Source organism: Lissotriton vulgaris, chromosome 7 (genome assembly GCF_964263255.1).
Source record: "Lissotriton vulgaris chromosome 7, aLisVul1.2, whole genome shotgun sequence".
Lineage (NCBI taxonomy): Eukaryota > Metazoa > Chordata > Amphibia > Caudata > Salamandridae > Lissotriton > Lissotriton vulgaris.
This window is the reverse complement of record NC_141695.1, coordinates 939,939,658-939,966,634: the sequence shown is the minus strand read 5'-3', so window position 1 is coordinate 939,966,634 and position 26,977 is coordinate 939,939,658. Positions and strand designations below refer to the sequence as shown.

General features: G+C 43.9%; 1 protein-coding gene across 2 annotated transcripts in view; it reads left to right on the top strand.

The window, feature by feature from the left end:
• The window catches only part of LOC147702773 (protocadherin alpha-C2-like), an 868,304-nt gene that overhangs the window by 160,494 nt on the left and 680,833 nt on the right, over positions 1 to 26,977 (top strand). The window contains exon 1 of one of the 2 annotated variants that reach the window (XM_086931374.1): positions 17,048 to 19,570. The exons of the other annotated variant lie outside the window; for it this stretch is intronic. Coding sequence (XP_086787500.1) covers positions 17,195 to 19,570 — 2,376 coding nt within the window. The 5' untranslated portion in view covers positions 17,048 to 17,194. Of the gene's footprint in view, positions 1 to 17,047; positions 19,571 to 26,977 lie in introns of those variants that run through there. 2 annotated transcript variants of the gene reach the window in all.

The following is a 26,977-nucleotide window of genomic DNA, read 5'->3' as shown; positions in this document are numbered from 1 at the left end:
AAATATCCTTCCTTGACTGCAACCATTCTCGACAGCAGTCTTTCTTCTAAACCTTCGTGACTCACCCAATATGGCTGTCGCATTCTCACGTAATCACGTGCCCTGCCAGCTGCCTTTAAATGCTCACTCGGATCTAGTGGTGAGTAGCCTCACTGCCACTGCGTAACCAGAATCCCTGATCCGGCCTTTGATGCCCACCTAAATCGGTAAGCGCACTGCTTAGAACACTTCTGAAGCTTTCGTGCACTCCACGCTGCGGTTTTTGACCGCTTTCACATGAGGTAAAAGTTATTTTCCCATCACAGGTTCACATTGTCGTACCAGCAAATCCCTGGAGTATTTCCGTGTAGAGCTTCATTCATGCTCTTGTCACAATCATTAGTGGCTCCACCGTGAGCCTAGGTAATTATCTTCCCGGTTTCACTTCACGGAGTCTACCGCGTACTATTCACTTGAAGAGTGTTCATTAACACTCCTCTTTTACCTGCAGTTTATTGTGCACCCAGTTTATCTTACAACCCCTTCCCGAAGCAGTACCTTCAATTCTTAAAATTGCATCAAGGTTAGTGACGATTACTCGTGCATGCAACACTCGCATAATAATTGATTCTTCAGGCATGCTTGTCACATTTAAATGTTAGTCCACTCCTGCAATTCAGGTCAGTTGAGCCCACAATAGTACTGCAGTTCCACCGCTTACTTTCACCATTCGTTTAGCCACTGTTGTTGCAGCTGACACAAGGACGTCCTCTAATCTTTATGTTTTCACCATATCTTGGAGTGTATCCACCTCCAACAGGTTCTGCTACTTTACCCCTCCATGCCTCCATACATGGATCACAGCATAGTATCATGTGCCACACCTCCACCGTATATGCATTCTGCATGGTTCTGTATGTAAGTGGAGACCTTTCCTGGCAAGCCTAATGTCTTCTTACATTCTTTTATGAGTTGCCTCTATCCTTACATCGGATTTTTCTCTGTTTTTACTTCCCCTTCTCTCTCCCAACAGGCAGCTCTCTTTCTCAGGCATGTAACATCACCATCCTGATGATGATCCCATTATCTCTCTAAAAGGGATCGAAACTTTGTCGACCTATGGAACAGATTTGCTTGTTTAAACCATTGTGTCACATTAGTGTGAATGCTGTCATGGACAGCTTGTCATGTATTTTGATTGACTTCAGGCATCCTTTCTCTTTTGCCGGAAATTCTTTGATTCACATGTATTTGTCTTTTATTCTGTGTACTGGATGCAGGACTGCGTACCACTCTATTGTTGGTTGCTTGTCATTTTTTTGAAAACATTTATTTGATTTATTAAAATTGTGTGTCCGGCTCGACACCTTAGAATATAGTACTAATCTTGGTGTATATTTATCATTTTCACATGTTTATGTTTTAAGGACCATTGTTACCATTATTATTATTATTATTATTATTATTATTATTATTAAGCTGTTTTATAGCGCGCACAATTACTCCAGAGTATCCTGGCGCGGAAAGAGGGGAACAGAAGACACAGAGCATAGATCAGTAGACATTCTAGACAGCTATTCTAAACAGGTGAGTCTTCAGCGCTTTTTTAAAAGCAGTGAATTCGTCGATGCAGCGAAGAGCCGCAGGGAGGGCGTTCCATGCGCGTGCGGCCTTTACAGTCACAGAGTGGCCTCCCAGCCGAACACGCTGGAAGCGCGGGACCAGCAGCAGATGTTGAGCTGCTGAGCGTAAATCTCTGTTAGGGAAGTACCGCGTGAAACGTTTCATCAGATAGGCAGGGCCACACCCATTGATGGCTTTATGGGCCAGAGTCAGAATTTTGAAGGTAATACGATGCTGAACCGGCAGCCAATGCAGGCTCTCCAGATAACTTCTAACACTGATCCGCCTGGAGATATTCCCCAAAAGTCTGGCGGTGGCGTTTTGAATAATCTGGAGCCGCCCGATCAGATAGGCCGGAGAGCCACTGAACAGGGCATTGGCGTAGTCCAGACGCGAGAGAATTAAAGCTCTCGCGACTGACTCGCAGGCGGGGGCAGGCAGATAAGGGAAAAATTTTCTAAGAGACTTCAAAGTCCCAAAGCAGCCACCAGTGAGCCTCTTGATGTGCCCCTCGAAGCGGAGGTCTTCCCCAAACCAGACCCCAAGGTTTTTAGCCAAGGTGTTAGAGGCACATGGTGCAGGAAAGCCAACCGGCCACAGTAGAGATCGAAAATCAGGGGGGAACTGGCCGTAGAGCAGAATTTCGGTCTTGTCCTCATTACACTTCAATTGAGCAGACGCTAACCAATTGAAGACTGAGGACAGACAGTTCTGAATCTGCTCAGTATCAAGCGCCTCTCCAGGCCAGGTAAACAACAACTGCGTGTCGTCCGCGTAGGCTATAACTTTGGCACCCAGATGTTCTGCTAGTTCAATCAGAGGTGTCAGATATATATTAAAGAGCAAAGGGCTCAAAGTCGAGCCCTGTGGGACTCCTGTCACGAGAGGTCTCGCCGAAGAGGAGTAAGGGGGAAGCCAAATCTGTTGGGATCTGGCCGACAGAAATGAGCTCAGCCAATCTAATGCAAGACCTCCAATGCCAATGTCGGCAAGCCTGGTCAGGAGGCGCTGGTGGGGAACCGTGTCAAACGCGGCAGAGAGGTCCAATAAAATTAGAGCCGCCCTGCCGCCACCATCCAGACACTCTCTGACCGCCTCCGAGATTTCCACAAGAGCCGATTCAGTGCTGTAAGCAGCACGGAACCCGGACTGTGCCTCATGCAGAGCTCCGGAGCTTTCCACAAACTTGTTAAGCTGCTGGAAGGCCAGTTTCTCTCCGATTTTTGCCAAAGCAGGGAGCAGCGATATCGGACGGTAGTTAGTCAGAACCGCCGGATCAGCACCAGCCTTTTTAAGGAGGGGCAGAAGTTTGGCTTGTTTCCACTCCGAAGGCAGGCTGGCTGATTTAAATGAAAGGCCGACCAAGTGAGATACCTCCTGAACAACTACGTCGGCAACCGCCGCTAACACTCTTGCTGGACAAGGGTCCGATGGTGACCCGGATTTCAAAGATTTAATCACAGCAAGAGTGTCGGTAGTTGAAGGCGGGGCAAACTCCGTCAACCAAGCCGCTGGGGCCCTCGGAGGAATCAGGTGTGTTAAGGCATTTGAGGGAATAATAGCGGCAAAGTTGGACTGAATAGCCGCAATCTTATCCTCAAAAAACCCGGACAAACTCTCACACCAATCCCTAGAAGCTGGAACTGTCCGCTCCTCCGCGCAAGGGGACAGAAAGCTGTTAACAATTGAGAAGATCTCTCGGCTGTTGTTATTGGCCTTGGCGATCCGATTGGCGTAGTAGATGCCCTTTGCCTTTTTAATACTGGCGTAATAGGTTCTCTGTTCTTTTCGCAGGGTATCCTTGGCCAAAGGGCAATAAGATCGCCGCCAAACCCGCTCAAGTTTTTTACAGACCAATTTAAGGGAACGTAGCTCCGGGGAGAACCACGGTTGCGAGGGGGAAGAACGCAGTCTGCCACCCTTCCCTTTGGACGAGACTGAAATCCCTGCCGCCATCCATTCATTGAAGGATGATACCGCAGTGGTAAGGTTACTACCCAAAGTAGGGCGATTCTTGATCAAAGTAGCCGCTAAAGTAGTGTTATTGATTTTTTTGGTGCAAAGTATATTAGCCCTCGCAGAAGAAGGTCGCAGGGATGACCAAGTGAACCGAATCAGCTGGTGGTCGGACCATGTCAGAGGTTCAGGGGCTTCAACCTGGAGAGGAAAGTTGGAGGAGATCACATCCAGGGTATGGCCACCTGAGTGCGTGGGTAAAAAGACCCACTGGGACAGGTGGGCCAAGTCCAAAACGTCACTCAGACCTTTACTCTCTGGCAGATCCGCCTCCTCAACATGAATGTTGAGATCGCCCAGCAGTAAAAAACTAGGGAATCTAAGAGCTCGGGGGGTGATAAGATCACTCAGACCCGAGAGGAATGATCCCACCGGGCCAGGAGGCCGGTAAATGAGGGTGGCCCCTAAAGTGAAGTGCGGGGAGAGAACCACAGAAAAATTCATAGCTTCGCCCCCATCCAAAATAACCGGGGAATCCGCATGAAAAGTCAGTGATTCCCTCAGAATGATGGCAACCCCGCCACCTCTTCCCAGCGCTCTGTCCTTCCTGTGAATTTTATAGCCACGGGGGACAGCTAACTCGACAACCGGAGCGCTGGACGCCGTGAGCCAGGATTCAGTCACAAATAGGAAGTCGAGTGAGCCATCTGACAGCAGCTCGTAGATATCAGCAGCATGTTTGCACATTGAGCGCGCGTTAACTAGGGTAGCCGAGAAAACATGTGAGGCCGGCACCTGGGGAGAGGGAGAGGGGAGTGTCACCGTGCAGCAAAAGCCACAGGTCGGGCAAGAGTCGAAGCAGGGGCATATCTGCGCATCCTCCCCCGTAATCCGGCACAGAGCCGGGCGCAGCGACAGCAGCTGCTCCTTCGAGTACCGACAAATGGACTTAGGCATAGTCCGATGCGGAAAGGCAGCTCGTCCTGCGCCCGTCACGGCCGAGGCACGGACGGGCGCAGACGGGCTGACCTTTGGCTTACCTTCGGCGCGCCTGAGGCGCGCCCGCCACGCGTGGCCGCTACGCGTCCAAAAGGACATAGTAAATTTGTAGGAGCGCGTCACTCCCCCAGCTAGACCGCTGCCACAGGTTCAGCCGGGGAGAGGACTCAAGTAAGATGGCCGCCCGCCCTCCACACAAACGGCACACAGCCGCGATGGAACGGGGTCGGGTAGGCTCACCTAAGCGAACAACAGTAGTCAGGTAAGACTAAAAACAAGCCCCAGACGTTTTGCACAATTTTTAGGCTGCCCCCATCAATAAAACAAGCTGACTCGAGGAGCGAGTACAAAAGGATGCAAAGTCCGGAATAAGGAATAAGGAATTACATAGCTTGAATCCCGTAGCACATGGTATCCATGTCTGGGCACACCCATGCACCTTGGGCGCTACATGAAATACGCAAAACGTGTTGGGAGGAATGCTTGCAATTTGTCTAACCACTGGCGATCGCTTGGGATAGCATCCCCACCCATTGCTCTTTTTCTCACCATGTCACCTCAGTTTGGACCCAGTCCCAGGATACTTGTTTCCGGTCCAGAGGGGACCTGGCTTGGCAGTTTGGGGTGGACTGTCCTATGAGAAACATGGTCAGGACTGATTTGCATATGGCTGGGTCCCAAGTGGGGTGGGGTGGTGAGCAAAGGAACATTGGAATAAACCCAGGTCTTTGTGGCTAAGGGTGAAAGTTTGCATTGTTTATTCTGTCCTTCATTTGTTTGTTTTAATTATGTCACCCTAAGTGGGAAGGATATGCCCAGACGTGGGTCCTGCGCTCACTACGCCACTGGATTTATGCTAGCCCAGCTGATGAGGGGTGAAGCTCCAAAACCATTCTCAAAATGCTTGTTTCCAGTCCTGGGAGGGCATAGCTTTGCTGTTTTGGCTGGACTGTTCCCATGAGTAACAGGGGCAAGACTGATTTGCATATGGCTGGGTCCAAACTGTGGTGGCTTGGTGAGCAAAAGAGTGATGGATTAAACCCAGAACTTTGTGACTGGGGGTGAATGTTTGCATTGCTCAGCATTGCGACCATCATTTGTTATTTTTTGTATAAGGGGAGTACCTAGATCACTGGGTCACCAAGAAATGGAATAGTTTGTCCTGACTCTGCTATAGATAATGGTTGCAGTTTTAACTGAATTCAGTTTTATACAATTTTTTGCATCCAGGAGGCCACTGCTAGATTGCAAGATTTTAATTTTTCCAGAGTACATATAGGGTTGCCAGTGATTGAGACAATTAATTGAGTATTGTCTGCATATTATATATATATTAGTGAAACCAGAGGTTTGTACCCCCTGGGTCATGTATGTATCAGTCAGTCAGCCAATTATCTTTATTCGATTATTAAAAATCATAAAAGAACGAGCATTATTACATAGCAACATTTCATCAGAACACAAGTTAATACATAATTGTAACAGACAATCAATGTTTAAAAAACACTAAAATCATAATGTACAAAATGAGTCATACGAAAATGTTAAGAATATTAAGAAGAGACTTTTGAAAGAAAAGGCGTTTAAAATCAGTGAAATAAAAAGGGAAGTCAATATTCAGGAGTAAGGTGCCTAATTCTTGTGCGGTGCTTATTTATACGTGCTCCTGCGACTAAAAAACTAGCAACATGAAAGGCTACTCTTACATTGGGAAGGAGTTGCAGGAACATCAGGGCTGGTTTTACCTGAATAAAACCTAGATTGCGCAAAATTGGAAGCAAATATCTTTTTCTAATCTCAGTATAATGACCACAGAACATGGTAAAGTGAATCGTGTCCTGGGTGGAAAAGTGATTGCAATCACATGGTTCAGCATTATCGGGTCTATTCCATATTTTAAAATTGCCCAGAATGAAGTGGATCAAATCAAAACGGAATCTCGTTAGAAGGAAACAATGGTATGGTTTAGTTACCAGGAAAAGGTATGGTTCCATTCCTGGGACAGATGTCAACAAACAGTGTTTCCTAACCATGGTTTTTTTTAACTCTATGGCTTCCCTCTCCATAACATATAAATTTGTCAGGGTATTTTTTACTATTTTAAGATCTTCCTGCCTTATCAAATCTGGAGATGAGAAAAGCTCCGGTCGGCCGGCTAAAATTAGCTGCGTTTGTACGTATTTTACCCACGGGATGTTTTGGGCTCTATCCAGGGCTAAACAATCTTTTAAGATAATGTGATTTAATGTGAGCTCCTGGTTAAGCCAAGTTTTCATCCATCCGATGACTGGGGCTAGTTTTAAAATGTCAGTTATATAGCCCAATCCTAGCTCTGTGTGTAATGCATAGGTGGGAGTCGATTGGGGGACAGAAAGCAGGGTTCTCAGAAATTTGTTTTCTACTTTCTGGATTTTGTCATGATTAGTGTACCCCCAAATAACAGAGCCGTACTGGGCAACAGACAAACATTTTGCTTTATAGACCTTAATAATGCTTTCAATGGGACGGGCACCTCGTTTTTTTAGCAAAACCAAGCAACCCTGCTGCCGCTCTTGCAACAGCGTTGCTTTTAACGGAATGCTGGGGGCCCCAAGTGCCCTTTTCATCAAAGGTCACCCCTAAATATGGAAAAGATGGGACTCTCCTGACCTCTTTCCCAGCACAAAAAAATTTTTTCGACTTTCTTTTCCTGCCTGCAGTTCCTGCAATCATTACGTGAGATTTCTCTGTATTGGTTTTCATGTCCAACGAGGTCATGAAGTCCCCAAAAGATGAAAGGAGTTTATTTAGTGCCACTCCGGAGCGTGCCAAAAGAACTGTGTTGTCCGCGTACAGGAGGACAGGTATCTTTGTCTCACCTGCACGCGGAATATCGGTGTGGGATGCTGCCAAGACTACCTCAAGATCGTTTATGTAGAGAGTAAAGAGGAGGGGGCAAGGATACACCCTTGCCTAACCCCCCTCTCTGACTTAAAGTGGCAAGTGCATCTCCCTTCCCTAGTCACTCTGACCGAGGTCATAAGGTCCCTATGTAGCTCAGCCAGGTATCCAACCAAAGGGGGGTCGATACCCATGGTCGAAAGGACCCTCCACAGCTTTGCCCTGTTGACCAGGTCAAAGGCTGAAGAGAGGTCCATAAAGGCCATGTACAGAGAAACCCCCTTGGCGATTACGTATTTATTTATGATCAGTTCTAGGTTTAGGCACTGGTCTAAGGTTCCTCTTTTGGCTCTAAAGCCGTATTGTGCGTTTGATAGGACACCCTTCCCTTCTAAAAGCTGAGTCAGTCTTCCTAGAAGGACTCTTCCCAAGATTTTAACACTGGAATAAATGAGAGAGATTGGCCTATAACAGGCCGGATCTGTCCTCTGTCCTTTTTTAAAGATCGGTACTATCGTGGACTTGGCCCAACTAGTAGGAAAAATGAGATCCCTTGTAGCATTAAAAATGTTTGTGAGAATCTTGGTACTTAGTTCAGGGGCACTCTTGAAGAAATCTGCGGGGACCCCATCGGGCCCCGGTGCCTTTTTATAGAGTGTGTCATTAATTGCTTTTTTCACCGCCTCTAAACTAAAGGGAGAGATGGTAGTTACTGCTTGTGTGAATGGCATCTCGCAGTCTGGGGTGGTATCAGTACAGCTATAGATGTTACTGAAATGTGTCACCCACTGTTCGTCTGGTATAATTAGGCTTTACTGTTTTCAGTTTCTATTTTTGGTAAATTCTGGTGGGGTTTTTTCAGTGTTTTCAATATCTTAAAAAACAGTTGTTATTAGTGGTTAAACATTTTCGCGCCACTAAAAGCAACAGAAAAAGTTTTTTTCTGGTGTTTATGGAATGTTTTGCTTTTATTATTGCTTGCTTATTGCACTGAATGAACATGGTATATAGACAGTGTACTTATAGTGTATATGAGGTCCAAATAGATTTTTGCAAATTAATCTTATTGTTGTACACCATACAATACTTCTTCAGTGAGTCTTTGGGTCATGTGCGCTCACCCTTTCCTTCCTATGTAAACTTCTGTGAAAAGGCCCTCTCAGCATTCATACCCCCTTGGGCTGAGAACCATCAGCTGAGGGACACAGTTGTAATGACTCTTTCTTTGATGCCACATACAGCACAAAATGATAAATATTTGCGTTTTAGTTCCTGTGCATAAGAAAACAGTGTACCAGAATAGACTAAAAAGTCAATAGCATCCCTCATTAACTCTGAAGATTGTAAAGATGCTTTCAGCATACCATCTAACAAGTGGCAAGAATCTCCTACAGGGAATCACTTCAGCTCGGGTATCAATTTTGACAGGCCATCACACAACTTTTTTATATATGTAGCTGAATCACGGCAAAAACAAACAATATCACTCCAATCTTTGTTGAACTTGGAAATAACCTTTTTTGCACAGCATTAAAAGTGACAATGCGTTCCATGTTTTCCAAAAGTCTGGTGTCATGTTTTCACCACTATCCCAGATGATTGGTGATATATATACTTGCATTGAATGTTTAAAGCCTGAGGTGTTGGCAATTCACCTACTATCAATACTGAACCACTAGAAAGTTTGGTCTGATGTTTTAAGGGTTTTTACCCATTCTCTGTGGGTAAACGTGATGACACATATTAGGAAAGATTTTTATGAAACCAGCCATTTTACCGATCAGTGAAAGAATCAAATTCAGCCAAAATATCAAATATGAGTTTGATATTTCCTGATTCTCTATAGTTTATAAAATGATTAAACTAGACCTAAAACATGAAACTAAACTCTTAATCTTTAGACCAAAGGCCACAAAAACGAAAAAAGTAAAAGGAAGAAGAAACAATATTTTAGTGGCATCCCTAAAAAACAAAACTCAAGCAGAATAATGTTAGCCAGTCTTTCTACTGCTAGCTTGTATAACAAACTTACATTGTATTGACCACTTCACGAAGAAAAAAATGACACTTTCACTCTCTTTTGCCTTTCTTTGAATGGCATTTAGTTTGTGGTTTTCCAGGTGTTTTTTCAGTGTTGATATGTTTTAACCAGTGAGGGTTATTTTTCTTTCAGTGGGGTTTTATCAGTTATTATAGGTTTAAACCTAAAACCCCACAGCCTAGGTATAATGCAATCTGCTCTCTGATTCTCTAGTCCCGCGAAGTATGGGTGGTTTATTATTGCCCAGAATTTGGCGCTATCTCTCTGTATATCAGGCAATAATAAATCACTCCAGGCCTCCTTTTTTATCTCGGATTTCCTCACCCTGATAGCGTAACTGTATTGTTTCCTCAGTAATGCTATCTGCTCTTTATCTCTAGTTTTGTTTTTTAGAGCCTTTAGGAGGATTGAGTGAGCCTTGGAGCAATTTGAATCAAACCATTTGGGGCCCCTGAGCCTATTTGGCTTTGTCTTTACGGTCAGGTCTAAATTGACCTGACGGCAGATAACATTAAAAGCCTCTATCATGGTGGTACCAGAATTCTTATTATCCAAACAAATGGCAACCTCCCCCTCAACTTTAGCCAGAGTTTCCTGTAAAAAGGTGATTGGGGTTACTTGATCCCATTTCAGTCTACGATTCTGATCTCTCGGGACTAATTCTGTCGCACATAAAGCATCAATCTCCCTTTTTCCCAAGACTCCCTCTGATATGGTCTCTAAAATCACAGGGTTATGATCGCTGAAAACTGTGGTTTCTACCTTATAGTTAATAGCTTCAGGCCGAATACTAGAAGATAAAAAAATATAATCTATTATTGTGCCTGTGTCATTGCCCACATATGTTGGTAACCTCGGGCCTGTGGGGCAACTACATGATTCGTAAAGGTTAAAAGTAGCTAAGAGCAATTCCAAAGCCTCTCCGTGTGATGTGTGTTCGAAATGCGGTGGGGAGAAATAGGGGGAAGATTCCTCGTATTCCACGTGGCAATCCGCATGGCATGGGTGGATGTTAAAGTCTCCCATAAGGATCACCTCATACCCATGGGCACTATTCTCACTGTGGGTAGACAGGAATTCCTCTAGAGTTACCAAATGCTCGTTTGGGGTTTGACTGACGGGGGAATTATAAAAATTAACAAGTAATATGGGGTGAGAGTTTGATGTAGTTAGTTCAACCGCTAAACAGTTTTTTGAGTTAGATTTAATATGTCTTGGCTTTCCTTGAATATCTAGTGAGATGTATATAGCCAAGCCCCCCTTTGCCCTTCCTGCTTTACTAGGATCTGCAGGTACAATAAAGTGGGAAAAGCCATCCAGAACCAGTCTGTCTGACGTTTCCCAGGTTTCTTGAAAGGCAAGGACATCGTAGGATCTAATTATGTCCAGCCAATTCTTGTCGTTATATTTGGCTCTGAGACCAGCAATATTCCAGCTCATAATTCTGCAGACCCTAATACCTGCAGAGTTCCGAACTGATGAACTGAGAGCAGGCTGAGGACCCTCACCATTACTGTCTTGTCTAGGGGAGAGTCAATCGTTTTGGTCCATGAAGGATAACGGGGCATAGCGATTGAATAGTTGAAGGGGTTGTGCAACAGGATTATGCTGTACTGAATGAAAATGGTGGGCTGCTACATTATACCTTGGGTCCTGGGCCCATCTGAGGTTCGAATCCCAATTGCTGTCCCACCCTGGCGCAGGGGTCCTTGGGTAGTTAACATTCTGCTGTTCACCATAGAAAAACTTTAAAGTTAAGGGAACAACAGTACCCCGTCTGCGTTGGGGAGGGAATAAGTTAGCAAGAATGTTGGGAAGGACGTCTTGTCTTGAAAAACTCACTGCCACACAGTCCCCTTGAAATTTTTTCGGCCGGTTTCCCAACCAGGGGACCCTAGTTGCTGACTTGATTACACTTGCCAGATAGTGCTTTCCCCCTGGTGCTAGCCGCATGTTACTGGTTAGCCAGTGTAAGGCCTTGCTTGTGAGAGAAGTGGGGCTTTCCGCTGTTCCCCCTTCCAGAGGAGGGACATTTGCTAGAACTAAAACCACTGGTGTGGCTTCAACTATGAATTGTAGGGGGTCCGTTGAGTGAACTTGTACTGGGGGGATATTGACCGAAGGGATTCTGTCTGTTGGAATGTTAACTGATAAAGGACCCTCACTGTTAACAGTCAATGTTGGTGGATGAGATGGTGAATTCTCCTCAGGCACCTGGTTTCCTACGCCTTCACCTACAGCCTCTCCAACACCATTTCCCCCTGTATTATTACTCAAATTTGTAACTAGCATAGTTATATTTTCTACCCCACCTGCAACCATAGTATGGAGTCCACCCAACTTCTTGACCTCCGCTTGCAGTTTGTCAATTTTTGATATTAGAGGTTTAATAATAGCGTTGATTTTTAACTCAAGAAAATCAGCAATTTTTTCAAAAAAAGCATCCTCAAATGTGTGATTTGATTTATCCTCAACACTATTCACTTGCTTAGACTTTGGGGTAATAGCCCTCTTCCGTCTTGTCCCTGATCGTAACCCGCCCCGCTTTGGTGGATTTTTGGTGCATAGTCGTCTTGGCCTGGCGGCATGCCCTATAGGCGACTGCTCGTCCGATGAGACGCGAGTCTGTTTCTCCTGTTCGGAGTCAATGTCAGTGTCGCCCTCAGCCTCTACATTGGGTACCTCTGAGGCCGGGGCTACGTTAACAGATGTGCCAGTTGTTCCTTGAGAAATAGGGCCGCTAGTAATGGCCACGCGATGAGCTTCCTGCAGTATGGTGTCATCAATCAAAATAGATGCGGAAGGGGACAGACATCGTAAATCTGGGGATTGGCTCAACCCCAGAGATTCTCTCCTCTGCATGTTTATTTTTTTAACAGTCTGGACAAGGTAATTGTCAATAGTGTTTTGCGGGACTTCCTCAGGTTTTTTAGGCATGTTGACAAAATACACGCAAACTCAGTATTGTACAAACAAAATGGCAGGTAGCAAATTCTTAAAGCAGTAAGTCTTACTTGAAGAATGGGTCACGCAAGTGTTTCCTGCAGCGTTTCTGGCCCTGTCCCTGCCTACTCCTGCCGATGAGGGCCGTAGAGGGCCCGCCCTTTGCCCGGGCTTGGCCCGGCGCCGCCCGCGCGCGTCCCGTGACGCGGGAGGAGCCTCCTCTTCTTATGCGCCTCCGTGCGCTGTGGGCTGACGCTGCCCCCGGCGTCCCCGGGAAGAAGCAGGGGACGCTGGGATGTGTAGTCTTAAGCCGCTCCTGCGGCGCTGGAAAGCGGTAATGGAAACCGCGGGTCCCGTGCCTCTGGACCTCCTCAGGCGATACAGTAGAGCCCGCAGGTGTGGTGATAGCCCCCGCTCCCCTGCTGGAGCCTCCTCTTCTTATGCGCCTCCGTGCGCTGTGGGCTGACGCTGCCCCCGCGTCCCCGGGAAGAAGCAGGGGACGCTGGGATGTGTAGTCTTAAGCCGCTCCTGCGGCGCTGGAAAGCGGTAATGGAAACCGCTGGTCCCGTGCCTCTGGACCTCCTCAGGCGATACAGTAGAGCCCGCAGGTGTGGTGATAGCCCCCGCTCCGCTGCTGGAGCCTCCTCTTCTTATGCGCCTCCGTGCGCTGTGGGCTGACGCTGCCCCCGGCGTCCCCGGGAAGAAGCAGGGGACGCTGGGATGTGTAGTCTTAAGCCGCTCCTGCGGCGCTGGAAAGCGGTAATGGAAACCGCGGGTCCCGTGCCTCTGGACCTCCTCAGGCGATACAGTAGAGCCCGCAGGTGTGGTGATAGCCTTCATGTATGTATCAAATAACACAGGTTTCAGTGTTGATTCTTCTTTTAGCCACGAACCGACCCCGTGTTTAAGATGGTAGATTAAAGATGTAAAAGGTGGGGGTGAAGAAATCTGCTGCGTCTGGTTGTATGGAAAAGACAAAAGCCATTTCAGGGTCCTACAAGAGTCCCCGAGGTCATTGAGTAGTTGTATAGTGTAGTGTAGAAAGCCACAGACAGGTCTAATGAAATCGGTATAGCTGAACCCTTTCTTCACGGGTGGATCGAAGATTTTTGGTGACAGCCACAAGGGCCGTTTTGGTACTATAAGTGGGCCTAAAACCGATTGAGGGTCATCAAGCAGACAGTTATCATCGAGGGACGCTTGCAAGCTTCGATTTTAGTGTTTGTTTGAAAATTTTGGAAATTGAAGGGAGCAGCAAAATCAGTCTGAAGTTACCCCAAGTCCAGTGAATCTGCAGATGTTATTTTCACAAGTTAATATGCCTTATGGCTAGTTAATATGCAATCTACTTATTGATAAACAGATAACAAGGGCTTGACTTGCTGTCCTTGAACTTTGATAGATCTTTATGGCTCAGCTCTTTGCATGCACTTATAGCAACACATTTAGGAAAATAGTGGAAGTTATTTTATCAAATTGTGCCCCGCAGCATAGATGATTGAGCCAAAAGAGGATGTGTTTTGGTATAAATTGGTACATGTTGCATGTGTGGAATGGTACATTGAGTGATTTGATGTCCAGTATGGAGGCTCTGCAATGAAACTTCATATAAAGGAATCTCTGGGGGAAACAGTCCCTCTAACATTATACGGTAGGGATTGTTGATTAATGATGGCAGAAATAATTTAAATGTGAAAGATAGAAAATGCTTGAAAAGTTCTAAATCCTGTAAAGAACGTTTGCCGCTCAGAGTTAGACTTATGGTAGTTTTTGTCAAAATCTAAAAAATGTAATCTATTTGAGCTTTAAAAAATAGCAATATAGCAAATATGTCCTTGCTGTGTTTATCTGAATTAGAAAGAAAAACTCAGCAATTGCTAACATGGGTGGCCCCAGGTGAAAATCTTACTACATTTGTTAAAGTTCATAAAATTAATACATTTCGATTTACAGGAAATATATGATTTCTTTGTCATTTCACAGCCACACTGTTTCAACTATTTTGTATTCAAGGCAGACTATGAAACTTGTTCTTTTAGGCTTTATTGCACACACTTTTATCAGTGAACTTGTCCCTTTAATATGCTACAAAGGTATCAACCACCTAGACAAGTGGCACCAAATGTATGTAACAGGTTGTCGATAAAGAAGACCAGTGAATAGTGGCGCCATTATGACAAGGCAATTGATATGCCAAAGATAACCACATCCATGCCTGTGATGACCACCTTTGTTCCAAAGATGCCAGATGTGTGCTAGAGAACATTCCCCTATGCCAGGCCATCATGATGATACTGATAAAAAACACAATATACCATGAAGAGCTCGAATGCCAGGGCACAATTTATTGGGCCACCTTCATTAATGGTCAGCATTCGTTCAGAGAATGCCACTGTAATATTATGAATGCACCCTGAAGCCTACGGTTGCACATCAATTTATTGTGGTAACCACATTTATACTTGGGATGGCCATCGTTATTGGAACCGTAATGCTAAGGATACAAGGATATCTGAACTAAACGCCTTCTTTCAGGAACGATCGCCATAATGTCAAGAGGGCCAACATTACTAAGGGGTGGCCACAATATTAACAAAAGATATTAGAGATGGGCACCCAAGGAAACTTCTGCAAATCGGCAGGCATGCACATTCACAACCATGAAAAATTACAGACTGATACCTATAGACAGCTAGACATGCCCACTAATATACACGCAAATATCCACCAATATTCATGCGTATTCACACACTCATACATGCTCATTTATACTTGAACATATATGTATACATTTACACACATGCCCGTACTATCCCTCTGCCCGCCCGTGTGCTCATTCACTTTCCTTCAACTCGTTGGCCCTGATTGTGAACTATCTGTGCCTCCCCCAGCCATGGAAGCCCTCCTAGAAGCCACTCTGTCACTGACCAGCAGGAGGCGGGGTGAGGAGTGCACTGAGCGCCTTTTATGTCGCTGCGTCTGGCTCTATCCTGCCTCGAGCCTTGTCAATCCGTCCACGTTTGGAAGAAAATATCTGCGCTCGACTCTGCCTCACTTACAGACCCATTTGCACGTGAAAATTCATTCGGATTCAGATCAAAGGCTTCCCACCATTGCATGCACAGTTATTGTTGTCTTCTTTCTCTGTTTTACTCTTAATGTTAGATTTAGCAATGTGTATGCAGCAGAGTAATCTGTTAATCGCGTGCTTCTTCATCACTCCTTGAATGGTGACACATTTCCCCAAAGGTCCTGCAGTTGAACAACCCTTCTCAAAAAGCTTTGTAAATTAAAGCCTAAACCAGGAGCAGACCTTGGTGTTAAGTCGCAAACCCTACACATGTGGTGCCAGTCAGATGTGAAGAAATATGAAACGATTGAACTTTTTGGTAAGTGAGCCTAGGGATCTCGATCCCAGGGGCTAAGAATGTCTGCCATGCACCCCTAAACTCACCAGCAGTGGCACCCAAGAAGTATTAGCCTATGGTTTAATCGCAAATGGTTTTATAGGATGCAATGTTGAATGTTCAGGGCCACAGATGCTGTTTACAGACACTCTAGACGTGGCTTCAGTATTCATCCGGCAGTGTGGTCACAAAATAAAAAGCCCGATTTCTAGTCTGGCGGGTGGCCCAGCAGCCCACCAGTTCACCCGCGGCTGTGGCCTTTGCTCCACTGGTGGAAGGTCACCCACTACATCGCCGCTAGGCAAAACCACATCTCTGTACATTCAGCAGAGCGCCTGCCGCCACTGCTCCATAGCAGGCACTGAAGCTTTGTGTGAGTGTCATGTATGATGCGCCAAGAAATGCTTTGTGATTTTCAGTAAGAAATTCCCAAGGCGATAGAGAGAACTGAGACTCTGCGGGGATAAAGCACTTAACCCCCCACCCCCTTCAGCCCCCTTCCTTTAAGTGCTTTGGAAGAACCACACGCATGGCGGACTAGTGAACTGCCACTTTTGGAAAGGCGCTGTACACCCTTCAAACTCTAAATGAGACACCCAAGTTTCCATTTTTCTCTTAACACTCCAATTTGAGAAAATGCAGCTGACCTATTAACCAACATGCATACTAGAAGCAGAGAGTGTGGGCTTGAGAGGGATACAAAGGCATAGGGATGGAAAGATCCCCAATAGTTGTAAACAAGAGAGTATGTGTGTGTTTGTACACGGTGAACTGTCAATAACATGGGCAAAGTAATTCCAGTAATCATCCAAAATACTAAAAAATTGCATATTGTAACACAAAGTCTGGTTACGCATAACTTGTTACAATAAAAAACAGTGCCATGCGTTGATGCAGGCATTGTCTTGCATGATTTATCTACTCTTTATCGAAAAGTATCAAAATATACGTGTTTGGACACTGATCCTCAGGCTAAATGTAAAAAAAAACATCGGAGAGAGGGAGCCTCGTATATCTTATGTTTTAGTGGCAAGAAACACAGGGGCACAGAATGTCAAGATAGGTAAAATAGGTTACAGTGAGGCAAGATTTTTTTTTTTTAAATCACACATAATCAAACTTTGAATTATTCTTCAATCCACAAGGTGGCGATGCTGGATAACGAAACTGGAATTCCGATTCTCCGCCCACCTGAAGGCGCAGTCTCCTTGCCAGGAAGCACCAACATAGGAAAAACATCTCTCCAGCACGACGGTTTGGATTCCGCGTAGTCCATAGATCGGAACTGATTACCAGTAGCACATTTACTGATCGAAAGCAGCACACGCCAATTTTCATTCTCAACACTCGCTGCATTGTGCAGAACATGGCACTTCCAAGCCTGCGGTGCCCGGTGAAATGGCGCCTGCTTTGCCTGCTCTGCACTTGCTTCGACCTCGCTCGGGGGCAGATCAGATATTCCGTCCTCGAGGAGCTGGACCCGGGCACCTTCGTGGGAAACCTCGCCAAGGATCTGGGCATTGACGTCATCGGTTTGAACTCCCGCGGGCTGAAGCTGATGTCGAGAGCCAAGAAGCAGCACTTCCAGGTGAATATGAACAAGGGCGTCTTACTGACGAGTGAACGGATCGACCGAGAAGAGCTGTGCGCAGAGAGCCCTTCCTGTAAGCTGAATTTAGAACTGGTTATTGATAACCCATTGGAAATGCATCGCCTTGAAATAGAGATAATTGATGTGAATGACAACGCGCCCTCCTTTAGTACAAACGAGGTAACGTTGAATATCATCGAGTCGGCGTTGCCGGGCAGCACGTTTCCAATCGGACATTTTATCGATTCTGATATTAATACAAATTCCCTTCAAGGCTACAGACTTAGCACTACTGATTATTTTGAGCTTTCACCTGGAACGAATTCTGACAAAAGAGCAGTAGAAATGACTTTGAAGAAAGTTTTAGATCGAGAACATCAGCCGATTCATAAGCTTCTTCTGACAGCTTTTGATGGAGGGGATCCCAGGAGATCGGGTTCGATCAATATAACAATCAACGTAATTGATACGAATGATAACGTCCCCACTTTTGATAGGGCGGTTTATAACGTGAGGCTGTTAGAGAATGTACCCATAGGTACCATGGTGCTCCAGCTGAACGCCACAGACCTAGATGAAGGCTCGAATGCAGAAGTGGAGTATTCCTTCGATGACATAGTTCCTATGAGCATAAAGAACATATTCCACATTGAGGAGTCTACTGGTGTGGTAACAGTGCACCAAAATATTGATTTCGAAGACACTAAAATGTACAAGTTCTCAGTAAAAGCTTTAAATAAAATACCATATTCTCTGGCCGGCCATTGTCAAGTTGTTGTAGAAATAATTGATGAGAATGACAACGCTCCGGATATAACTCTCACCTCCGTGTCCAGCTCAGTTCCAGAGGATGCTGGGCCAGGAACCGTGATCGCTCTGATGATTGTGTCAGATAAGGATTCGACCAACAATGGACAAGTCGAGTGTACTGTCCCCGCTGCCCTTCCATTTACCCTCCAGAACCCATACAACAATCACTACTCCTTGATTCTCAAAGATCCACTGGATCGTGAATCTACAGAGGAGTACACAGTCACGGTCACAGCTGTGGACAAAGGATCTCCTCCGCTCACCACCTCTACAACCCTCAAAGTGCGAGTTTCAGATGTCAATGACAATAAACCGAAGTTCACACAGCCAGCGTATGAACTGTATGTGATGGAGAACAATGTCCCAGGGACCCACGTGTTTACAATATCCGCTACAGACCTCGATGCCAAAGAAAACGGATACCTCACTTATTCAATCTCCGCAAATACAACGCTTGACAGTTTTGTCTCTATAAACTCAGAGAATGGTAAACTCTATGCCTTGAAGTCATTTGATTACGAAGAAATTCAACATGTGCAGTTTGAAGTGCATGCAAAAGATGCCGGTGTTCCATCACTTAGCAGCAGTGTGACCGTCCACCTGTTTATTCAAGACCTCAATGACAATGCACCGACCATTTTACAACTACATCCTCAAACCTCTTCATTTGGCATTGATATTCTCTCTCGGTCTGTGAATGCGGGTTATCTGATCTCAAAAATAGGAGCAGTCGATGCGGATAGTGGTTACAATGCATGGTTGGCTTATGAGGCCATTACACCAAAAGAAGCCACTTTGTTCAAAGTTGGACTTTCGACTGGGGAGGTTCGAACATCTCGTGCCATCAGGGACCACGATGGAAGCTACCACTGGCTGGTCATACGTGTGAGGGATCACGGGGAACCATCACTGTCTAGTACAGTCAGTCTGACCATCACATTTACAGACAAAGACAGTGAAAAGCAGAATGAATTGATGAGACTCCCAGAAAGCAAAGACACACTTTCTAACATGAATCTATATTTGGTGATTTCAATAGCCTTTATTTCATTTATTTTTTTGGTAACTGTTATCATCTTTGTTGCCTTGAGGATCCATAGATCAGGATCCAACTTAGCAGGATGTGACCAGTCTTCTGTTGCAAATAGCCGTGGAAGCTGGTATTATACCCAAAACAGCAGTTATAGGGTGTGCATGGGGAATGCGACACACACCCTCTTACTAGTGAAAAAACAGAGTCCCCAACAGTCAAAAGACAGTATCACTAAAAGAAGAACACTGACATCCGAAAAGCAAACTCAGCCGAGCGTTGATGACCTTTTAATGATAGATGAGAACAAGGTAAGAGTGTTTCATGGTATTATCTTGAATTTTTATTGCGCTTTCAGGCATATCATTATTTGCAGAAATTTAGTAGATTCTGCTGGTGAGACTGTATAGAATACAGAGTGGCAGTGAGGGCACAGTTGATAAAGAAGTAAGATGAGGGGAATAATTATCCTACACAAAGTCCAGTGATGGAACAGGATGTGATGTTAGAACTGTGTCATGCTAATGACTTTTGATTGTTATGTGTATTTCCCACCAGTGCTAGTCTGATATTCTTTGTATTTAATATAGAATAATCACCTAGATATGGATTTTCCTATATGTCTCATATCTAAGATTTCCTTTATGACTCTTGTTTTTCAAGAGCTTAACATTAACACAAGGCGTGGTAAAATTTATATTACACCGGTCTAATTTGCGCAATATCGGGAATTTAACGTTTCACTTGTTACGTATGTATGTATGTATGTATAGGCACTTATATAGCGCACTACTTACCCGGAGGGTCCCAAGGCGCTTCGACCGCTGCGAAACCCTTCCTGGCTTCCCTGAGAGATGGTCCCTTAATGGGTATCTCCAGGGTGAGACCAGGCATCCCCGGCGGTCTGGTGGGGCCGTTAGTGAAGATGAGGCAAGCTAATGCTCAGAGTTGCCGAGTGTGATCGCTCATCAGAGTGGGCACCAAGGCGACAGAATTATCGAGTCCGCTGACCCTGGTCCAGAAACCTGCCGCGCCGGGAATCGAACGCTGGTCCCGGGCCGTCCTCTGCTCTCGGGTCTACCGCCTCTAACCAGTGAGCCACACTACTTCACACAATTTCCCAGATAATACCATTACAACAGGTCATGTAATTACGTGCCATTTGTAAGAAAAAATCAATGCGAATACCCCATTAGGGTAAAAAGTGGTCTTGTTTATATGCATTCTCGTGCCAAAAATTGATGGTAGGATATATTTCGTACTAAAATGTAGCATGGATTTGCATGTTTCATTATTTGAGGAAATCTGTGTGATTTTACAGAAATGTCATATAATTATGTTAAAGCAAATTTTGCACACATGTATACCTATGTTGGATGTGAGTCGAGCTTTCAAACAGTTTATAATTGCAGAACATTAAAAGAATCAGCTTGCACTAATATGTAGTCTGAACAGAGGGCACACAAGGCCCTCTATGACCTAGGACCCGAATGCCTCAACACGCGTGTGTCCTTCTACACCCCCACCCGCCAACTTCGATCGTCCAATCAAGCCCTCGCCGCAATTCCACGCATCCATAGATCCACCATGGGGGGAAGATCCTTCTCCTACTTAGCGGCCAAAACCTGGAATTCTCTCCCCACCCACCTCCGCCTTACACAGAACCACCTCTCCTTCAGAAAGCAACTAAAAACTTGGCTATTCGATAAGTAAAGCACCCACCCTCCCTCAAGCGCCTTGAGACCCTTTGGGTGAGTAGTGCGCTATACAAATTCCTGAACTTGAACTTGAACATCTCTAGTAGCTACTGTACTGGGAGTTGAACACACTTAATTGACACCTGTGCGTTTTTTTCCAGTAATTTTACCATAGACCCTAAAGATGATCATGGCTAAGCCATGACAAGGTATAAGAACTTACAAGGTTTCCTGTTATTGCAAATACACTTCCATTAATGTCCTATAATTAATTTTATAGCTATTTTTATTTTAATACTGTCTCCATCTTCTATCATATCACTAGTAATACTTTTTCAGTTATTATTTTTATTATTATTATTATTATTATTAGGAGATATTATTAGCAGCACTACTGTAGTAGTAGAAGTATTATAACTTCTAGCTTCACGTAGCACCTCCTGATATAAACCTTTCTGTTTTTACAGAGTAATAAACACATTAATTTAAACATTTACCTTTTATCTTTTATGAACAGTAATAAGCCAGCCACTCAGAGATTGCAATTTATTACACACAGGTTGCTGATAGATTTCAGCAGAAGATTCATCAGCCCCCTACCAAAGATATCACCGTCTCTCTGTGTTCTTGATTTCTGCAGCTGATGGCTCTTGTTTCAAGAACCAAAATGACTTGATATCCTTCTCGTGTGCTGATGATGATAATGATGAGATGAGGCCACAGAGAATGTGGGAGCAAAGTAGTCTTTTCGGAAATGGCTAGATGAGTACTTAAACAGTTTTTTACACATAGAAATCTTACTTAAAAGATTGTAAGCCTTCCTTAAAATCCCTTAAAAAAGAGAACTGATTTAATGAGGGCTATTTATTTCCCAAGTTGACCATCTAATGCGTTCAATTTAGATCTCCCCAAATATGTTATGGTCCTTCATCCATTTGATCATTCAAAGGCCCTCAGCACCCCTGGTCATGACATTTTCTCCCAGCTCTGTCTCCATCTGGAGGCCATTTACAATTAGACATCCTGAAAAAAGTAGCTCCTGACTGAGATAATCTAAGCAGTAATAAAGTTTCCGTTTTAGTCCCAGAAGTACACATCTGAGATTGACTTTTCAGAAAGAACTCCATCTCCGTCCTTATTTTATATTTGTATCCTTTTGCGAATGGCAACAATTACTCCTTAAGTTTTATAGATTGTACCTACGCAGACAGCATCCAAATTCCAGTCATGTTTGTTCCTGCAGGTAAATTAGCCGGGTAACTGGAGGTCATCGACCAATGGATGTGGCAGACCTCCCTCAAGATTAAGACAGTTACTCCTGAGCACATCTCACGTTGTGCAGTGGCGTAGCAGGGGGTAGCAGGTAGGCAGCACAAGTATTGGGGTAGGCAGGCTCCACCCCCAGTGTGTTGTTACCTGCAGGCATGTAGAGTGGCCTTCACAAGAATCACCAGCGACCCTCCCCCCGCTCCTACATATGGCTGCCAGGTGGTAAAGGCAAGGACCGCCACGGGCGGCACAGTGTGTATCTTTCCCCTTTCAAGGTCTAAGACCTTCAAGTCTCAGAAAAATATTGATCTAATTCAACTTTTTCAGGTAACTGACTTATTTTTAATTCTCTGTTACCTTTTCTTATTTTAGACAACCACAGTAATTCATCCTCACTTTTATCTTAAAATGTTTAGCAAGCCTTTCCCCCTCCTAGACTTTTCTCAAAGTGTCACTGCAGTTACTTATTTCATTGCTTTTTAACTTCAAAGTCCATAAATGTTTGAATGTTATCATCTCTTGGTCAGTATTATGAAAGTTGTTTCTTTGCCAAGAACCCTCAATGCTCTTGGATGTGCTTGGACCAGAGCTTAATAATACAAAAAAAGGATTGGAGACCTTATCCATAATCCGGACTGTAGTACTGAGGTTTCTGCTGGCATAAAATGAACAGGTTCTACCTTGTTGTATGGGGGAGTATCTCATGAAAACGAAGAAGCCCCCTTTGCACACCAGTAGGCTTACATTATAGATGCATGTGCTTTGGCAAACATCCATAGTGCATAAACCATTTTAGCACATATGAGGCAGTGTTTGTGAGGCACCAGGGGAACATCAGAACGGGGGTATGGAAGGTCTGTGGCACCCTCTGGTGAACACCACCATGTGGTGTGCAGTATCTGACTCTACTTCGCAATAGAAAGGTGGCAAATACCCTCGATTAAGCAGTGGTCATGGACATGCATGTGCAGAGTTTGTAGTAGCATCCACACAAACAGGAAATGAGCTGATAGTACTCTGCTCTGGGCTGTGGAACACATAAGCATGAATAAAATGACTGATGTTAGAAATTATGTTACAGTTTAACTGGGGAGTGTGCCCAGGTCAAGTAGCATCCACAATCCTAGTCAGGGTAAGGCACAAGCAAACCCCAAATGATCCTGTGCTCAACCACATGGTAGCTTGGCACAGAGCAGTCTGGCTTAACTCTGAGGCAATGTGTAAAGTATGTTGCAGCACCACACAAAAAGATCACCAGGTTAGAAAAATAGAGCAAACTTTAATATTTAAAACAAGACCAAAACTACAAACATTCAAACTTCAAAACTTGAGTTATGAATTTTTAAAGAATTGACTGCAATATAGCACCTAAAAGCAGAAAACCGCCAACCGCAGCCATCTGGTCGCTCTAGATGGGGTAAAAGTCAAAAGTTCAAGCCTACAGTCATGTAGCGCTGTTCGGATACAGTCCCACATTTGTGGCACTGTAGTTTTACCTTCTCAAGTTTTATGCCAAGAGTCCTGTTCGTGTTGGAGAGGGCTGCAAGGAGAGCACCGTGGGTGATATTCAGTGTGGCATGAGGAGCAGGCTGGACACTGCAGACGTGCAGGCTGGTGCTTCATATTAGCGTTGCTTTATGGGCAATCAATGCTTGCTGTGTGAAAGATGGGTTGGTGGCAGTTCGCCATGAATGTCCGTGTGAGCAGGCAGTTCACAGTCGCAAAGAGCCCAAAAGATTGATTTCAAGAGACACACCAAGAGTATAGTACCTAAGAGGCACCACTTGGGGATCAAGAACCTGCCACAGACAGGTTCAGGATCTGTGGGGGGGGTCTTTTATGTTCCTGAGGCTCACATCAGGATGCCAGCAGTCTAGCCATTTGAGTCACTCTGGGGTCTTAGGTTCAAGATGAAGTTGCAGTCCTGTTCTTCTTCCCCAGGCAAGTTCAGTCAGAGCAGCAGTCCAGCAGAGTGGCAATCCTTGTGCAGGACAGCAGTCCTTCTTTTTGGCAGAGTATCCTCAGGTCCAGAAGTGTACTGAAGAGTTGTTGTCTGAGTTAGTTTGTTTTATTGAAAGTTGTGCCTTTGAAGTGGGGAGAAGCTTCTAGATGCATACTGTTGAAGTGCACAGACACCCTTCCTGGACCTGGCTCCAGACTAACTACAGGGTTATGTATGTGTGGCGGCAGGACACAGTCTATTGAGTTGTAAGTGGGGCTGGGCCTAGCTCCTCCCTCCCATCCTGCCATGGATGGCTCAACACCTAAGCGCCCATTGTGTGCGGCTGTCTAGAAGGAATACACAAAGCCCAACTGTCAACTACACCCACTCACGTGACCAGATATAGGCTGCAGGCAGCAAACGGCTAAGCCAAGAAAATGGCAACTTTCTAAAAGTGGTATTTTCAGAATTGCAATTTAAAATCTGACATCACTAAAAGTTAGGACTTTAAACTGTGATTCCAGATACACCAAACATGAACCGGTCATCTCTTTCCATTTCAAAATTATACTAAAAGTTAATAAGGCAACTCCAATGTAATCCTATGGGACAGATCGGCCTTGCAGTATTGAAAAAATAATTCAAGTGTTTTTCACTGCCAGGATATGTAAAACTTAAAAGTTCATGTCCAACTTCTTAAATACACTGCACCCTGCTCCAAGGGCTGTTCAGGACTTGCGTTAGGGGGTGATTATATGTATTAAAAAGGAAGGTTTGGTCCCTGCAAAAGCTTTATTTTGCTAGGTCGACATGGCAGGTTAAAACTGCACACACAAGCTCTGCAATGGCAGGCCCGGGACATGTTTAAAGGGCTAATTAAATGGGTGGCACAATCAGTGCTACAGGGCCACTGGAAGCATTTAATTTACAGGCCTTGGGCACATTTAGGCACTTAACTAGGGATTTATATGTAAATTAAATATGACAGTTAGGTATAAGACAGTGCTGCCAGGTTTTAAGGAAAGAGCAATGCACTTTAGCACTGGCTAGCAGTGTTAAGTGCACAGAGTCCTGAGGCCAACAAAAACGAGTTCAGCAAGAATAGGAGGAGTGAAGGCAAAACGTTTCGGGATGACCCTGCATAGAGGGTTAGGTGCAAAAACGGTTTAATGCCCTTCTTGTTGGTGTTAATGCAGCCAAATTCCTCAATGGTCAGAGCATCCCAAAGCATATACTTACATAGCCACAAGTCACCCCGTCGCTCCGTCATATTGCTGTGCCCTTTGCCGTCCACATGCACACAATTGTTGTGTGCATATGTGCATGACAACTCCTGCTAAGTAAACTTGGTATATGGACACAGTGCTCAATCCTGAGAAGTTGAGTGTGTGCCCGCACCCATCAGCACTATTCACCCCGGTCTCAGAGCACTTAATCAACTTCAGGTCTAGAAAACTGATTAATTGAAATATATATCAATACTAATAAACCATCTCTCATATAAAACACAACTAAAATAAACAGAAGAGATTTTTTTTAAATGAACCTCCCAATACAATAAGACAAGTAAGCTAAAATAAACATTATTTTAAAGTCCGACAGTTCAACTGGACACTTGCAAGGAGTGCTGTGCTCATCACAGATTCAAGGATATTTGAACAAATTATTGAGGTGTAAGTATTGGGAGACAGATATATCATAAACAAAAATAGTGTAATCCATAAATACTGTGAAAAGAAATATTATTTTTAAGAATATTGTTTTGTCAGGTAAGTAAAATCGTTGTTAGGAATACCACTGTTGTAAATATCATTTTCAATTTGATAGTTGTACAGATTATCATTTTATAATTAATTTAATGTGTTTTAGTTTATATATTAATTTTATCTGTTAGTATTTTTATATGATTGTTGTTTTTTTAAATAAAGTTTCTGATTTTAAGTGATGTTGAGTTTTACATTTCGTTGTTAATAGTATTCATAGTGTCATAGCTGGTTGATGGGGGATTGTAGGGGGAAAATGGGAGGGAAGTTAATTAATAATGATTAATAACTTTTAAGTCAGTATATGATTAATACTCCTTATGTATAATAGGTAAAATTGATTTGTTATACTTATATTTTAGGTGTGAGTTGCTTCGTGTGTAGGTGTATAGAGTGGGAAGTTAATTAGGTAACAATTAACTTAGAATAATAATTATGTAAAGTGTGTAATCATATATTTTTCTTATGTTAGGTGTGAGCTGCTGTGTATGTAGGGGTGTAGAGTAGGAAGTGAATTAAGTAATAATCAATTATATAAAAATTATTATTCAATAATGAATTAATTATTAATTATGTACATTATGTAGTACTGATTTTTGTTAGTTACATCTTAGTTACAGATTGCTAGGTTTGTAGTGGGATAGGATGGAAAGTTAATTAAACATAAATACCATAAAAATAATTAATTTATGATTAAATATTTAATTAATTAATTAATACTTATGTAAATTATGTAATTATATATTTTAGTTATATTTTAGGTTTGGGTTGCTGGGGTTGTAAGGTGGGAAGTTAAGAAATATTTAACTATTTATTGTTAAATACATTGTTTATTAATTATGTAAATTGTGTTGTACTTATTTATTTTCCTCATATTTTGGTGTGGGTTGCTAGGTTTGTAGGAGATTAGAGTGGAAAGTTAATTAAATAATAATGAAATAACCAATATTTTTAATTTTTTTTTTTTTTATATATATATTTTATGTTAAATAATAATGGTTGTAGTTAGAGTTGTATATGTTTTTTAAAGGATTAGGGTTATTCAAA